The 17965-nt window shown below is 43.4% G+C and overlaps 1 protein-coding gene across 1 annotated transcript; it reads right to left on the bottom strand.

Annotated features, from left to right (window-relative positions):
- Positions 1-90: 90 nt before the first annotated feature.
- On the bottom strand, positions 91-17954 carry WDR82 (WD repeat domain 82). Its single transcript, XM_071439849.1, has 9 exons — positions 17518-17954; positions 12602-12699; positions 9701-9767; positions 9412-9511; positions 6667-6783; positions 5773-5928; positions 5601-5670; positions 3686-3828; positions 91-3509 (listed from the first exon to the last, which is right to left on the bottom strand). The coding sequence occupies exons 1-9, from the start codon at positions 17676-17678 to the stop codon at positions 3480-3482; spliced, it is 942 nt and encodes a 313-aa protein (XP_071295950.1). The 5' UTR covers positions 17679-17954; the 3' UTR covers positions 91-3479.
- Between the last annotated feature and the right edge of the window lie 11 nt (positions 17955-17965).

The following is a 17965-nucleotide window of genomic DNA, read 5'->3' as shown; positions in this document are numbered from 1 at the left end:
TAAAAAATGGATGAGTTTAACATTCCCCCTCTAAGAAACCAGCAAGTTGTATCACACTGGACAAACGCAGAATTTAGAGCACTCAAGTGGTCTCTCTACAAAATATTTATTGGTCACAGCCACAACATTGAATTCTCCACATAGGTAGTATTTTGTGACAAAGCATAATTTGAGTTTATGTATTTACACTCACTGGCAGATACCACCGAGGAGTCCAACTCCCTAGAGCAGCTCACGACCACAGAGACCAGTTTGTGAAAGGCTCACCAGATTCCTGCCCCTGACCCAAAACCAAGGTGAAGTCTCTTAAAGTGCTAAAATAGCCAAGAGGCATTGGAAAAAGATACCCTGCTGCTTCCAAATTTGTCACTCAATTGCTCCTGCACCCTCCAAAGCACAAAGGGATGGGGGCACAAATCCAGGACCTCGGAGCTTCAATAAAGGAATAAGAATCTTTCAAGACTGACTTGGAGAATTACACCTGAAATCTCCTACAGCCCAGGCAGATGTGCTCAGCCACCACTGCTTACTTTGAGGTGGGCTCTTGAGTCTCATTTCCCCCTTGTTCTGAAGAGAGGTCTTTAATTCATCCCAAAGAACAAGGGGAGGATTTCCATGTCAGATTTGGAGGGGGAATGCTGTTTGCTGCTTGGCCACTCTGTCAGACCTAGGAAGGCTGTTTTTCATCAGATCTGTTTCTCATTAGCTGGCAGCCCTAAAGAACACAGGAACTGCAGCCCTGGGACTCCTAGAGAAGCACGAAGAAGCTGAATGCTAAAAGCTTATTCACCTTTCCTGTCCAACTGTCTGAAACACACAATCCTCATGTTCCCTGACAACACTTGGCACACTCCCCTCTTTTAAAGCCAGATGGAAAGCACTCCATGCTACATCAACAGGGATGTCTCTGTCTCCATGGGTGGCAGTGGGCTCAGCTGCCACCCTGAATAGAGAACTACTGCATGAGCCTGAACATCCCTCTTCACTCCAGAAAGCCACTGATGTGCTTGTGTGTGCATCCTCCTAAACCACTCCTCTGGTTCCCTTTTCCTTCAACATTCCATGCCACAACACACCATGTTTTACAACACTGCAAGCAGAAGAGAGCTGAACAACAACCTCTAGACAAGCGCTCAAAACCACATTAACAAAGAGCTTTTATAGAATAAAAGACTTTCAAATGCTTCCCTGTCAAAAGTAACACAGGATATGGCCAGAGGCTATCTGTTCACTTCCTCAGGCAAAAGACTTGAAAAACCTCAAAGATAATTTACTACTGGACGCTGAAGTTTGACTGTTAAAACACACTAGAAACCCCAAATATCTGTATTTTACAAAGCACTGCAAATACCAACGAAGGTAAAATAGCACCTAACACCCTGAAATGCAACACTGCTGAGTTAAAGTGACTGAGGCCCGAGAAAACCACCTCCCTTTGCACAGGGCAGTTTTATTTATAGGCAACGGTGGGACAGCACAGGAGAGGGGTGGCAGGAAGCTCTCATCTGCATCTCCAGCAGCAGGCCTGTGTGGCAGAGGGAAAGCATCCATCACCCTGCTGGAGGATGGCCAACTCCCACTGCAGACCTGTGGTTAGAAATGCCCCGTGTGGCAGAAGCAGCAGCAGAGCCACAACCGCAGCACAGACGGAGCACCTCGGTGTGAGCCTGCCCCTTGTGGGCAGGGCTCCTGCACTGCCACGGCCAAGTGCTGCAACCTGAACCGAACCAGCAGCACAGAAATGCTCAGTGCCTGTCCCCAGCTCTTAGCACAGCACCTTTCCCTGGGCAAGGACTGGGAGGGGAAAAAACAAAGGCAAGAAACAGCAAAACAGAAACAGCTGTTCTACAAGGCATTTACTTTTCCAGGGAGTCATGATGTGAACCGTTTACAGCTGAGATGAACTTTGCTGTAACAGAGGAACATCAGGAAACTGACCTAAGGAAAACGCTCCAGCATGGTTTGCCAGCATGGAGTGGCCCTGGAGAGCAGAGAGAACACGCCTGTTACTGCCTTGTCACCCTGCCAGCTTTTCATATTTATGAGCAGGGAAGCACATGTGACTGGGCAAGGGAAAGAACAGACTTCCCAAGCACAACCCCAAGTGTGTTTGGAAAGGCAAGAATATAGTGAACACTACATTTTTGCCAGGCCTGTCCCAGCTTGCTGGTGAATGCATTCCATTGAAGCAGCATTTCAGGAAAAAAACCCTGGAACTGGGCTTGAAGACCAGCCAGCCAGCTTTTCAGTGCTACAAGCCCCTGAGGCAGGAGAGCATGTCCCTCCCCATCACTTTGCAGGGGCATTCCTTGGAGCAGGGCCACAGCAGAGTCAGCACAGTCATGCCTAAGATTTTTAAAATTCATCTCTGAAGACACCATCTGACAAAGGATGCACTGCTCTTTTGGAGCTATCACCAAAAACCTGCAGACCAGTGCCAAACTGTGTGATGGACTACCCACATCAGTTTTACCAACAAAGGGATACCAGTCTAAGCCTGCTGTGGGATGCATTTCATGGAGCTTATTTACAAACCAGGGGTGGAAAACTGCATTGGTGAAAGTAAACAGCCTAGACACCTCACATTACTGGCCCACATCATATTCTTTTATATCTAAAAGTAAAAAAATATGGCCCATTCCCACTGCCCACCCACCCCATGATATTTACAAGTAAGATCAGCCAAGATGGTACATAAGGAAGATACACAGGCAGACTGTGCTTTCAGTCTCAGTGTGGTTTCTCCATCTTCTGCTGACAGACTCCTTTATTGCTCGGGACACTGGCTGGACCTCAGCAGTGCTGTCTGCACCTCCAGGATGTTGACACAGCAAACAGCAGGGTTGCTTTGGCAATCTCTGACAGTGGATGAAACCTGTGCAGTTGCACGCTAAATTGCCAAAAAAAAGGATGACAAGATGTATGAGGTACATTCACAGCTACCCACACTTCTGGTGCATGTTCCACTGCAAGAGAATCCAGCATCTGCCGTTGAAAACTGTCAGTGTTCACATTTGGCACAGAAGTATTTGCATCTGTGGACTGCAGTGAAACCAGAGATCCCAGATGTTAAAAACATGCACTTATGGAAAGGAACTGCACGCTCCACATTGGAACATCAATAGCCTTGTGCATTTACAGCAGGAAAACACATAATTACAGCTTTAAAAAATGCCACAAACATTTTGTAGATAAAACAGACTTCAGGGCTCTAAGAAATGACACTGTGTCAGTTCCATCTTAGGCTAAAGCCTGCTGGGCATGGAAGGTAGGAACTTGTAGCATACTGCTTCTGGAGCGTGCCAGGAGGCAAGAGGAGCAGTCCTCCCAACGGAATGCTGTAGATAAAGGTAAGACATGGAAAATACGCAGGAACAGGAACACAGTCTAGGAGATGGAGGCAATTCCAGAACTATGCTTGTAATGCTGTGCTGCTGTTAGCAGCATGGAGCCATCCCACAGCGGCCACAGCGCAGGAATTAGTCGTCAATAGTTGGCAACCAGAAGGCCTAGAGAGGAGGAAAGAAAACATTTTCATAGCAGAACACAAATCTCTCCTACAGCATCCTGTAGGAGCTGCCACCTTCTGCAAGCACACATGAGAGGCACTGAGCCTTCTCAGATTCATCTCTGGAAGGTTCAGCACCTCATGGAGCTCAGAGGAAGTTAAAGCCCATTTCCTTACCATATTGGAACATGCACTAGCAAAAGTCATGAATTTTGGATTGAACTGCAGACAGGTTATAGGACCTGTGTGTTTTCCATCTAGGACAGCCACCTTCATCCCACTTTCTCCATTCCAAACATGAATCTTCCCATCCTCTGAACCTGAAGGTACAAGTGGAAAACAAGATATGCAAGATGCATTGGAGATGTCAGCAGAGGAAAGGAAGAACATTTTTTTCTGTCAGAACTTCAGGAACAGGCAGGTCTCAACTTTATAATACAACCTTTAGAGCTCTCCAAATGCCACGAGGGCAGGTACAAAACATCATAGAGTTGAAACACCTGTATCTAAATGGCAGGTTTGTATCCTTGCACTGCAGAGACTCAGCTACACAACAGGGCCACACTATTCAGGCAAAGATGTTAACTACTGCCACCCAGAAGGAAAGGAGACCTGACACCTCCAGCTGTGGAGGGGAGACCCTGGCCAACCTGCACCAATGTGCAGAGGCCAAGTGCTGGGGAAAGAGTCATTGTTCACACAAGTTCTCAGTTCAGACACAGCTAAATGTCTCACTCAGTGGGCACAGAATCAAGCCACAGCTTTCACCATGGAAGGGAACCAGATTTCAATGCACCAAGCCAAATATCAGAAGCTCCCCTGGAGATATCGACTCTCCACATTACTATAATGGAACAAGTTTTTCACTATAAAATTACATTTTTCAAACTCTGAGGCTGAGAACTTGGAATTTTTTAATTCAGTTCCACTTTAGACTCATTTTAAATAGGATTCCTAATAAAAATGCAAAGCATTTTCTTCTCCTTCTGTATTTGTCTGTAGCCTTTCAGGAAAAAATTAAGAAGCACAAGTTGCAACGTAACCATATGTAAAAACTGAACAGGAATAAATGGTTTGGAATTTCTACTACTGTTTTAATTTGGAAGAGCACAACAGGAAGGTAAATATATGCAATAAAGTGCTCTCCAGAGACAAACTAAACAAAAACCCCACCCGTCTTCTCTGCAATCAGGAAGTTCTCAGCCAGAACAAAAGAAAGGGAGTTTTGCCAAGACCATCACTCATACAGGAAAAATGAGTATCTGGATATCAAATTACCACAAGGTTAAACATATTTGATATATCAGCCACAGAAATATGAAGAAAATATAAAGTTCTAGGATGGGGAAGCACCACACAGACTCATCTGACTTGTGTCCAAAGGTCCTGTTGGGCAGCAGGTGACTGAAGTGCTCATTGTGGGGTGCCCAAGGTGCAGCACCAGCCTGTACAGGAGTTTCAGGCTGATTTTTGCCACCTGCTTCCCTCAGGAGTCCATCTTGCAGAGGGCCAGGGGAATCATACACTGGGAGCCACCAGACTGATGCCTACAGATTCTATTAAGGGTTAAGAATTTGCTCCACAGACATGGGGGTTTACAAGAGCCACATGAACAAACTGCAGCTGCCTCAGAATGTCACCAGTGAGAACAGACCTGTACAAATGCACCAAGCTACAAGACCAGTCTCCCAAGCACAAACATGTGCTTTGGTCATCAGGAAACGGGATGGCCACAATACAGCCACAAAATGCTGTGAGGCAGCACATGAGGGCATCCTAGCCACAGGGAGAGGACCACTAACAAACTCTGTGACCAGTTTTCCCACACTACAACAGTTTCCTGGTTTCTTACCTATTTTGGAACAGCATTTATATGTAGGAAAAGAAGAAAAGACTTATTGCAGGCTTTTTTTATGTTTCAGTCTAGAGAACACTGAGCAATCTTAACAAAACAGAACACCATCAGTGCAAAGAAAGCTTACAGCTGCATTGTATTATTCAAATACATTCTGTTTCCCAACAGACACAGCTTTAGCCCTACATAACACGGCTAATTTCAGAGCACTGAAATTCTTGCCAAGAATTATCTTACCTATCATGATGAACTGAGAGTCTGGTGTGAATGATGCCTCCAGCGTGACAGCCTTACTATTGTTATAACCCTATGGTACAAAACAGGAGAATATGTAGTAGAGAGTGTGTCCACAGCAATCTCACAACCAAAGGGCAGGTTTTCCAGCAAGTACCAGAGGCAGCAGGCTCACCCCAAACGTGTGCAAGACAGCCCCTTTGAAGGCATCGATGAGCCGGATGAAGCCGCCGTTGGTGGAGATGAGGATGAGTTTCCCATCGTTGCTGAACTTCAGGCCTGTCCACTCACACGTTCGGTCATACTGCATCTTAAACGTAGCAAATGGCCCCTGAGACAGAAAATGGCAAACATGAGGAACACTGTTTGTTCAAATTGCTGTTAACAACAATCTGCTTTTAACCTCAGTGCAGGAAAACAGCTCAGATTTTTTAAAAGAAAATCCTTAGCCCTAAGATACCAAAAGACAGTGTCAAGACAAACATGTCTCTTCATGTATAAGTTTCAATATATGAATCTAGTTTCCAAAACAAAAAAAGAGTGCAATAGGTTGTTTCAATCCAACGGTTTCATACTCTACCACAATCAACAGCACAAATTAAATTAAGGTAGGAACAGGTTTTCAAACAAGGCTGCTAAATGAAGTTAGAGAAAGAATTTGAGCCAGTCATCTGCCTTTTGACAACCATGGACACCACTATGCTCAGTGTTTATTCAGTTCAGCTGACCACACCAGTACAGTTTCCTTTGAAATTTCCATCCTTTCTGACAGTCCTGGCTCAACCTTTGCCAGTGTTCTTCCAGAATAAGCAGCAAGGAAAGGAAGGCCAAAACTGCACAACAAAGATCCTGCACTGCACTTTGGAGCAGGTTCAAGAGTTAGCATGGGTTAAGAGTGTACCTCAGGATTTGTATCTCTGTCCATGACGTGTGCTTACTGAGAACTTTCTGGATGCCAAGGAGGCACCCACACAGTAAGCTCAGGTACACAAATCCAGCCTCTGAGCACTGAGCTTAGATTCCCTCTTGCAAGATAAAAGCTGTAAAAAGGGAAGTCAGGGTACCTCACCTTGTCAAAAGAACGGAGATCATAAAGCTTCACCATTTCAGAATTGACTCCAGCAGCAAAAATCAACCCTTCTGGGTCAAAAGAACACACTGGCTTCCCTTGGAGATGCATTAAACCCTAGAAATAGAAATAGCCAGAATTATTTTGCAAGACTGATGCTTACTTATATTTCTACCACCTGCCCTTTGAGTCCACTGTGGGCAGGACAGCACACTAGGGGTGGAACAAATTAATTTCAATTGTAAATCCTGAGGTTTTACAAGGGTTCAGAACTCAGCTTTCTCGACTTTAGGTCATCATATAGGGCTTCCAATTTGCTTCAGTGACAAAGTTTACACCAAAACAAATAAAAAACTCATTCAAGGTGTCATGCACTCCAAAAGTCCCCATAGAAGGGAGGTTTATATGGCTGTGTTAATAACCACACCAGGCAGCACCACAAAACACTGCTGCTGGGATAAACAGCAATGCTCTACCACTTATGGCTGCACAAGAGGGGAAAAAAAGTACTTTGAAAGCGAGGGAATATCACTGCTGAGATTTACATGCCTGTTTAATGAAACTTCACACCTGCTGCAAGCCAATAGACCTTACATATGTTACAGATACATATTAAAATATTGGCTCTTCACAAATATTAAAATGAATACGCTATGTGTTATGTTGGACAGTTATGCTGTATTAATCTCTTTTAAGCAGTGTGGTAAACAGTTTTTAAGCTATAGCATAATATTAAAATAGAAATTATGTGATGTAAAATACTTTTTGTAACTAGCTCAAGAAATGGAAAAGATAATCAAGAAATTCTTCACATTGTCCTATCTAGATAGAGATAAGAGCAACAGACACCAAGATCCCAAGAGAAGAATTATTGCCTCCTTATCGGGAAAGCTCAGACTTGGAGGAACCAAGAAGATTGATTTACAGGATGGGGGAGGGCAGCCAAAATTAAGCAGAAACACCCTAGTTTGAAAGGAATGTTTGAATCATGTGTGAGATATATGAATATGCAATAGGCTATTGCTTTTAAGGGGTAATCCTTTGTTAGCAAGGTGTGCTTTGTGGCAGAGTGCCAGGCACCTGGACATTCATAATTCTTTGTTTTTTATTGTCTCTTATTGTCCTAAGTTTTATTACTGTTTTCATTACTATTAAACTTTTTTAACAAAAGTGAATGGTGTTTTTCACACATATTAAAATTGACAGGTTACTACCAGTGCTTATTTTTAATGTTACCTTTTCCTTAAGTCACATCATAAAAAACACTTGAGGAAGTTTGTTAAAAGCCAACAAAATATGTAATCTTCTGTATCCTGACTACCAGTCTGTGCATGCTAGTCAAACATTTGCATGAACTGTATGCACATAAACAAGAACACATCTTTGATTAAATCCATAACACATTTAACAAGTTTCTGCATTTTTATTTCTTTCTGCATTCTTCTTTAGGTAAATCTGGAGATTTTACTATTTCTCTTCTTTCCCTCATAGGTCAGTTTTCCCTGTGGTCTCTGAAGGTGAGGCAGAGAGCTCAGCCAATGCTCAGGGCCCTGGTGAGTGGGCCAGCTCTGGTTTCCTGGGAATATTTCCAGGCAGTATGGCTGCCATCTCACGGACCAACTGAAAACTACAAGTAACCCTTCCTCCACCTGTTTCCCAAACTTGGCTGGATGCAGCTTCCTGTTATAAGTCCCAGTTTTACCATTCTTACAAGTTCAGGCGTTAGCATAAGTCACAGAATGGCTACTGCACTTACAACCCTGTCTCATGTGCAGCAGCTTGGAGATGGAGATTCATCCCAAGGGAAATCTACACGCTGGAGTTAAAGGCATACTCCCAAAAACTAGAAGAATTAAGAAAAAATTAGGAAAAGGCTTGGTTTGAAGAATGATAAAAACATTTTGTAAGAAATGTAACTTTTTTCTTTCTCTTTCATTTACATTTCCATCATCTGGAACAAGCAAGGAGCCCTCTCTCATAAGCAAAACGGTGCCAGAGAGATGGGGAAATATGAGAGCACACCACTGTGTACCCAGATACCAGGACAAAACAACTCAGCACCACTAAAGGTAAAGATTCTACTTCCAATCTTCCATTCCTGCCACTGCTGCCACTTCTTGTATTTTTCTCAGCTCTTATAAGCCTGCTTCCACTCAGAAGAGTAAAGCATTTCAGAAAAATAAGTAAACAAAAACAGTTTTGCTGTCTTGCTGTCAAGTCAAACCTGCTCACAAACAGTTCTGATCAACAACAGAGGTGATGCAAGGAGGTGCCAGACCATATGGCTGCTGTGTTACTTTAGATCACCAGTTTCTTCATCAAATGTAATTGCATCAAGGCACCAATTTTAGACACACAAACACTCAGAGAAGATGAATTCTCAACACAGGAGGGATGCCAACTCTGAGAGAACACCCTCTGCATAAGGTAGCAGCCTGATGAACAAGCTGATGACACCCAGCCCTTCTCTTGTTTCATCAGCTGTGGGTGTTATTTCTTGCCCTCCCCAGTGCCTCTCCAGCAGAGACACAGGTGAGAGCAAGTGCTGTTACACAATGTGACACACACACACACACACACACACTGCACAGAGATTCCTGACCCAGGCTCCTTCAGGAACGTGTCAACACTAAATCAGCAGCACACACTTCTGGCAGTATTTTTAGTTTATTACAAACACACGTGCATTTTTTATTCTTCCAACTGAAAATTCAACATATTGTGCATATGAATTTTATAACTTACCTGGCAATTTGGAGAGCGGAGATCCCAGAGACGAATAGTTTTATCCAGAGATCCAGAAATGAAAGTATCATCCACTGGAGACATTGAAAGAGCAACCACCCTGCAATACAGAAACCCACACGCATCAGAGACAAACCAAAGAAGTGAATGCAGCAACACCCACCCCAACAGTTGTGTAAAAACCCATAACTGAACTAAGCAAAAGCAGCATGAACCAAGTGTAATGAACTCAAGCCCATCACCATTCTCATTTCAATTTCTCCTGGCCTGTCCCCAAGCCACACCTCACCTTTTTGTGTGCCCTGGGAAATAGCGAATGTATTTGTTGTCATGCAGGGAGAGGTATCGGATTGTGTCTGAAACATAAACAAACCATAAGCTTTATTATAAATACCACCAGCCCAAGGTTATGTGAAAGAGATCACATAGTAACTTGCTCCCAAGAGCAATAGTAATCTCACCACAGTGCTTAAGTCTGGTAATTTAATTTCAAGTAAGACTTCGAAAGAGAATCAAGTTAGAAATAGACATAAACCAACTCAGTTCTTAAGCAGAACTGAAAATTAGGCAACAGGAAAAGATACTTCCCACAGTCTGAAGTCATGTTACATTTTAAAAATAACTGTCATGTGATTTATGCAAGGTAATTTCAAAGGTGCTAAAATTTAAGTAGCAGCAGGTTTTATTCCATTGCTCTCACAAAATGGAGAGTATCAAATTTACAGAGTTGATACCACTTCATATTGCTCTGCAGCATGAATATTGCTCTCTTTCCTACATACACATTCAGCAAACAAATCTCCAACTAAGCAGTACACACAGGAAATGTACAAATTCTGGCACTCAGCTAATGATAAAACCGTAACTTTGAAGCCAGGATAAGATCATTAAAAATTAGCAAATCTCTCTTCTTTTTGTTTAATCTGACAATCAACAACTTCACACTTTCTCTGCACTAAGCTCTAAGAAGAGGACAGAGTAGTCTGAAGCTTAGTGCATTTCAAGCACCCTTAAACATAAATGGAATAGATGAGAGCAGTAGCACAACATTTCTCAAGTGCCAATTTTATCCTGAGTATAGGTGAACATACCAAGAGTAGCTCACAATTCTGGAACATGCTGTTGAGACTTCCTCCCCAAAATTAAAAGAACTCCTTCTAAGAGGAAACAATTATTACAAGACAGAAGCCACTTTTTAATCTTTATGTGCAGACTCTGTACTGCTGGAACAACCAGTCCTGCTGAGGGTCAAGGACATTTTACTTTTGATTCAGAAGAACATGTGCCAAGAGGATGCAACATGAACTGGGTGTTTTGACAGTCAGAGGGGCTACTGTGTTCAGAATGTTTTGAAAGGCTCATTCAGCAAAAGTTTCTGTCTGTGAAAAAACTGTCAAGTTCTCATTGTTGCCTGAGGTTACTCATCAAGCTGAGATCAGAGGTCTAAACCACCTTTCAGTATTTGAAAAGCAAACTGAAGTTGACTGGATGAACTGGAAATGTGGTACTGGTGACAGTTCTGAAAAGCTCTAAGTGACCTGAGGTGATTATCCAAAATATAAATCCCTAACACCAGTGTCACATCCCACATTGGATAGAACCAACATGCTTCAAAGTTGCTATTAGGGCTTATCTCTAGTTTTTCCTGCAAGAAGTGTCATTACCTGATCCCAAAGTATCCATGCAGAATTCCATCCTGCTGTGCTAAAAGGAAGCACTGGGCAGTTGTGCTCCTCTGTGATGCTCAGTGCTGGCAGGGCTCTGTCCCAGGCAAGGCAGTGGCCTGTACAGTTATCTCCTGTACCGGGTGGTATCATAGACCCTCAAACTGTACAAACTACTACCTCAGCCTGGAATCAGGCAACAGGAGCTGAGTCCAGAGGTCTTGAGGAAATCTTCACAAGTAGATTGGTAGCAACAAAACATTCAACAGAAAAAAGCTTGCAAACAAGCACCAGCATTCCTAGAGAATGTTCCTGAGGTAATTTTCCCTCCCAATACCTGCAAAACAGGTTAATACAATGCACCTTGCCATGACCACATACATTAGGGACTACAGAGTACCTGGACTCTTACAGAACACACTGTTGGTTTTATTAAGGTTACAATTTGTAACAGCAACAAACATTCTCACATTGTCTCTTTTTCTTTTCTTCTAATTAAGTGTTCACCATAATGCTACCCTGCAGCAAGAAGACTTAAGTCTTAAGGCTTACCAGTGCTTATAAACAAAATATTCAAAATGGCATTAAAATGCTTCATTAGATTGTTAATTATCACTTATTGTAAATTAAATAACAGCCAAATTAAAAATGTGACATACAGTAATAATATAATTTAAAAAATAAGTAGGTTCTGAAACAGACTAAAAAGGCATGTGCTTCCTGGGACACTTTTAAACCTTTTACACCATTAAATCCAATTCTGGTGGAGACTTCCTTGTTCCTCTAGTTTCAGGCCCAGCTTGCTCTAGTTTAACCCAACTTCCTAACTCTTAACTTCCATCTTCTCTAAATTCACAGCCTTTGCATTTCCTTTAGTAGCCCAGCACACATCACAAGGCACCAGCATCTCTACTGTTCAGTTTCATCTGTGTAAAGGAAAAACCAAACCAAAACCTCTACTACAGAAATTATGAGTCTACAAGCAGAGTGTTCAAATCCATTTGTGAAGTGCTGTGCTAAGAGACATGGCCAGTACAAAATTCTCAGACATTGACTACGATGAACAAAAGCAGGACTGAGCTCTGTGACCTCCTCCAGGCTGGGCTGGGATCTGCTGAGCTGCCTGAAGCTCTGCCCTCCCTTCCTCTGCAGCTGAGCTGTGTGCACCAGGCAGAGCTGTGGCACTGGGCCCAGCTGCTCCTTCCACCTCACTCAGGTAAGAAATGAAGGTGCAGAGGCTGATGACAGCACTGACACCAACACCAACTGAAGAGCCCAATGAAGAACCTGAGCTTCATCTCCCTAACAAAGTTTAACCCCTCAGTTACTGCAGCAGTGAACAAACATGTAAGGAAGCTCAAGGGACTAGCACCAAGCTGTGCATGAGTGTTGGATAAAAATTCCCTCCTCTGGCAGAGTTCTCATCACTGAAGAGTTGTTGTAACTTTTTCCCAAATCTTTAGCTCTAATTATCCAGACATGCAGTGTAAGGAGATTAATAAGCTCCACTCCAGTGGATCACTTACCATCTATTTTGTTGGAGCTGTACACAACAGTGTTGGCAGCATGTGTGTATCTGATGAGGTCCACTCCATACTTCTTACTGTACAGGGTCCTCTTTGGTCTGTCAGGAGGAAGCAGAAATAATTGCACTCTGCAACAAAAATCTCAAAACTAAACTCACATCAACAAGGCCTGTTCCCACTGAGGCATTACATGATTGTTTCAAGAAGTCAGATGTTTTTATACAAAGAAAGAAAAGCTTTTGTATTTTATTTTCAAACAAGGATCTTGTTGTTTCTCCAAAACTCTCCCTAGGCTTGAGGTGGTCTCTGCAACACCTGCTAAATGCATGTGTCTCCTCCAAAAGTCCTTTTCCTATGATGTCTATTGCAAAAAGAAAAGGAGGAGCTACCATAATGAGCACAGCAAGCAGCACTGCCTTACTGTGCCCTTGCCCATTCAAATCTCCCTTCATCTGGTGCTTATTTTAGATTGAGTATAATTTGTCTTTGTTCTCTGTTACTTCAAACCCCAGAACAGGGTGTCTCGTTCACAGGGTATTAACCCAAACACATCTATATACCAGTCATCTCTAACAGACAGAGTAACAGAGGGACTTCTCCAAACCATTGCAGAATTAGACTTGTATCCAATCTTAGGGAAAGAAATTTAACATTTTGCAAACAGAATGAAAAATACTAGTGAGAGCAAACACAACCTACAGAACTGGGTTTCTGGGGGTCTGGTAAGCAGGTAATGCACTGCAGTACTAGAAAACCAAACTGCAGAGTAAGCTTGGAAGCAGCTGGCTAATTAGGGTATCTCACAGCAGTGGTGCCTGTCTGAGCAGTGCAAAGTCTCCACCAGCCTCCTTCGCCTTTCATCCCCAGCCGAGGCAGCACAAAGGTTTCAGAGCTGGGCAGTGGAGCAATGAGGGTACTGATCAACACCAGAAATGCCATCTCTTCTGGGAGCTGTTTTTATTCCAGACTCATAACTCTGGTTATTACACGGGCCCACAAAATATTTTACCCACACAACCAAAGACAAACAGCATGGGAACGGAAACAAACAGCAGGAGCACTCGAAACCAAAACTGCTGCCAAGAGAAAAGTTTGTCAGACTACACCTCAGACAAGGTATTTATATTACACTGGACTTTTTCCTTTCTTCATTAGCCTCAACCTGACACACCCAAACAAGAGCACAAGCTGGAGACTTTTCATATCAGAACAAAAGCAGACATTCATTCTTGAATATCAATTCTCAAACAGCAGAAGCCAGAGGGCTTTGACTTCAAACAAATTTGCTGGGGACAAGTTCCCATGAAGCGAAAGCCAATACAGCAAGTGCAGTGAAAAGCCACACACCACCTGTGCCACAGACCAAATCTCAACTGATTCTTCCCCAGTAACTCCAGCAGTTTTTTTAAATCATTCTTCAGATCCAAACATGCCACACACTGAAAAAGCATACCTAATTTAAATTTTGACACACTCTAACATTATGTGTGATATACTTCCCCACACTGCTTTCTGAAGTTACCTCACCCATGATGTTGACCAGTCTGGTGGGAATAAAACCCAACAACAAACCAAGAAAAAAAACCCCAATCTCAAAATATATTATATGTATTATATTCTCCCATGCCTAGTTTGGCTTTTACTTTTCTATTACAATTTTAAACCTCAGAAGATCTATTTAGAATAAATTAGCATAGAGAGAGACAATAAAGATCAACAGACAGACAAAAGTACATTTACCAAAAAGAAGGAAAAAGAGTTCTGTGTTCTATGAAAGGTGAAGTTTTTATGTAAACTGATACAAACACAAGTGTGTCACTGCACACAAGACTTGTTGCCAGTCAACTATTTTAAACACAAACAAGAAAACTAAGTACTTTTTAACAACAAATCACAATCACTAAAACAATTCCAAAGTCAATCTATGTAGCCCACCTACAAAAAAAACAATATTGACAAGGAAAACTACAAGATCTCAGACAAATCTGCTACAAAGATGAAACAAAACACAGGCAAGGATTGTAATATCATTCATGCCTTGGTTTGAATCACTGCTGCTGTGGGTAAAACATCACCACGACCAGGAATGTGGGTGTGCCCAGCAAATACCACAGTAAAGCAGGAGTCCAGATCTGCCACTTTATTTGTTTCAATAACACACAGTTGATGTACACTAAACACAAGGTAAACCTTTCTATCACTGCAGGGTCACCAATGTGCAGCCAGGCTGTTCCCAGCCTCAGGGATTGCTGTACATCCCAACACACAAAAGTTCTCACACTCCTTCCTCAAGTCCAAACAGACTCTAGGGAGCCTCTTATGCTTCTGAGCCAGCCTGCTGTGGAGGGATTTGGTGATGCAGCATGGGTTAAAAATTTAGTTACCATTTAGTTGTTTGCAAACTTTGAAACAGAAATGGAATCTCAGGACCAAAATCACTGAATGCTCCTGTCAGTTGCTTAAGCCCAGAACAATACATGATAAGGAGATAATCTTGTCCTGTCAGCCCTTGGCTACACAGCACTGTTTCAACTGTCCTGACACTGTCACAAGCTGAAGTTCACCAAGATGGGGTTGAGCACACTCTCATAGAGCTGAACAACTCATTTTGGTGTGGCAAAACAAAGCAAACTAGGTAAGGATACTCCTAAAGTACAAACAGCTGCATTTTAATTCTGCCAGCAGAACTGCTCATTAACTGAGGACACACCAGATTTTCCCCCTTTTACACAGGGAAAGGAATTAATTTTCAGGCCATTTGATGAAGTAGGGTATCCTACATTGAACCCCAGCAAGCAGGACATTTCATTTCCTCCTGGCCATTATATCTAAGCAGGTGAGACTTCCAGGCTCTTGAAATTGTGATTTACAAGGAAAAACAAATCAACTACAAGCCTAAAACTGCCACAATAATGATCACTCAGAGACCTGAAATATCATCTTCACATGAATTTTGAGTGACAAAGTAATTCAAAATAAAACTTTATAGGTTAGAGAACAAGTGTGTCCTGCATCCTTAGCTACCCCTAAAAATGACAGCTACATTTTTAAGCCAGCTGATAGTGCATGAGAAGCTTTCAAATAATTTTAAAATTTTATAACCACCAGAGAACTGCATCCTGACACAAAGGTACCTTGAAACTACTCTCACTGCCATGCAGCACTGCAGTAGAGGACCACTGATCTACATTTAACTTAATTAAAGCAAACCTTCTGACTATAAAGCACATCAGGATTAGATGGAGATAGGAATGAAAGGGCCAAATGCCTCCCAACCCATCCAACTATTCTTTACAGGTTTGAAAGGGAAGAGCAATCAATACCATCTGCATTAACATCACTCAGCCCTGCTACTACTGTATATAATTAAGATCTGGGATACGATCCATGGCACAATCCATATGTATAGAGTTACCTGTTCTTACATAAATCAAAATTAAATATTTTCATATTTTCATGGCAGAGTTCATTCTAGCAGATGGGGAACACCAACAACATTAATGTGTAGAGCAATCAAACTACACAGAAGTCTAAAATAATATATAATAGGTGTGCCACAAATCAAGAGAATATGTAGGAGGCAATCTTTCCTCCCTGCAAGTATGATGTCTTGGCCTGCTTGGAAAAGCAGGAGGGTTAGGAATACCCAGCTTACTAGAAAATATATACAACACTGACATATCTCTGTCCTGACACTCCCAAGCCATTTTTTTCATTCCTGCACCACCCTGACCTTTCTATTCCCTGTCCTCTAATACACACACTTCTCCTTCCATGTTCTGTGTGAACATGATGCTTCCCAGTCCTGACTTTACAAAAAAACCAAGAACAACCAACAGCCTCAGAACTACATGTCTACACCAATAAGCACACGTAAAATTTAAAACCTGAAGGAATTTAAAGCAGACAAATGCACACTTGTACAGAGTGTGAGAAAGTACAGAGAAAGATTTTAATGGCATAATGACACCATTTGGCTCAAATTGTTCCAACTCTCACAGACTACAAACGCCCTTGGTGTAGGTTTCCATCTGCTGAACAGGAGCACCAGATCTCAAGTGCTCTGCAGATTTCTGAGAGTTTAACCGAAAATCAAGATGAGCACCATGTGATCAATGGTAGAAGAAAGATAAACCCGGACAGTTAAATGAGAAACAGAAACACACCCTCAGCTCATTACCCTTAGGTAACAGAAATCAATCAACGCTCTGATCGATTACATCCAAACAACGTTCGAAGACACAGGCAGATCACACGGTGTTTTACAGATAAGGACACAACTAGAAAAAAAGATTCAAAACACAGAGGACCACGTTTGTCTGCAGCGATCCAAGACACCACTTAGGAACTGGGTTGTACGGAAAACACCACCAAGTTTTTATACGTTTAATTTAGTTTAGTCACATTATCTACACCTTCAGGCTTAAAACATTTAGCAAAGAAGTTACACTCAAATGAGGCATTAAAAGGGCACATCTGCACATTGCTCACAACAACTTCTCTGCTAATTAGCGAGAGTTAAGCCCAGAGAGGACCGAGAAGTCAGTTCCATACCTGCAGCAACGCCGAGACCTGGAAATATGACCAGACTGAGCCCTTTAGGCTTAGCAACTGTTTAGTTCTCACAGAAGTGAACTTTCGCTTACACTTAGGAAATTATAACCACTGTCTCCAGCCTACCAAGATAAAAAGTACTCCCGTAGAGCAGGCAAACCCACGCTGCTGCCATCCCTGCCGCTGGGATTCTACTCAGAAGCCTACGCTGAAAAACAACTGGAGAGAAGCTCAAGCTGAAGCTCAGCGGCCAGATCTGCGGGCACAGCTTGTCCCCAAAGGCCACCGTGGGCAGTCGCCAGGGCCCCTCGCATCCCCGTTCCCCAGACCCCGAAGGCCGCGGCCCCAGCCCCGCCACTCACTTGCCCTCCTGGCAGTCATAGAGAACGATGGAGTCATCGTCGCTGCTGGAAATGACGGTCTCGCCGTTGGGGCTGAAGTCGAAGCAGTTGATCTTGTCCGAGTTCTCGCGGAAGACCTTGGCCACGCGGAAGCTCCGCAGCACGTTGTCCGTCAGCTTCATCCCGCCCGCCGGGCCGCACCGAGCGAGGGCGGCGGCGCTGAGGGCAGCCGGGCGGGGCTCCGGACGGTGGCGGGAACGGCCGGGCCGGGCGGGGCGGGGCGGTGAGGGGCGGTCAGGGACGGCGAGGGGCCGCGGGGGCGGCGGAGGGCGGCGGGCTCGGCGCGGTCAGGCCGCGGAGAGGCGGCTCCCCCTCATTGTGTCCGCCATCTTGCGGCTCCGGCGGGGCCGCGCGGGACACCCTGGGAACGGGGAGTGCTGAGGGGGCGTGCGCGGAGGCTGCTGGGACG

Source organism: Agelaius tricolor, unplaced genomic scaffold, assembly GCF_023055355.1.
Source record: "Agelaius tricolor isolate 1412-34295 unplaced genomic scaffold, bAgeTri1.0.p SCAF_14, whole genome shotgun sequence".
In the NCBI taxonomy this organism is placed as follows: Eukaryota; Metazoa; Chordata; class Aves; order Passeriformes; family Icteridae; genus Agelaius; species Agelaius tricolor.
The sequence above is the reverse complement of the archived record's forward strand: the minus strand, read 5'-3'. Positions and strand labels throughout refer to the sequence as shown.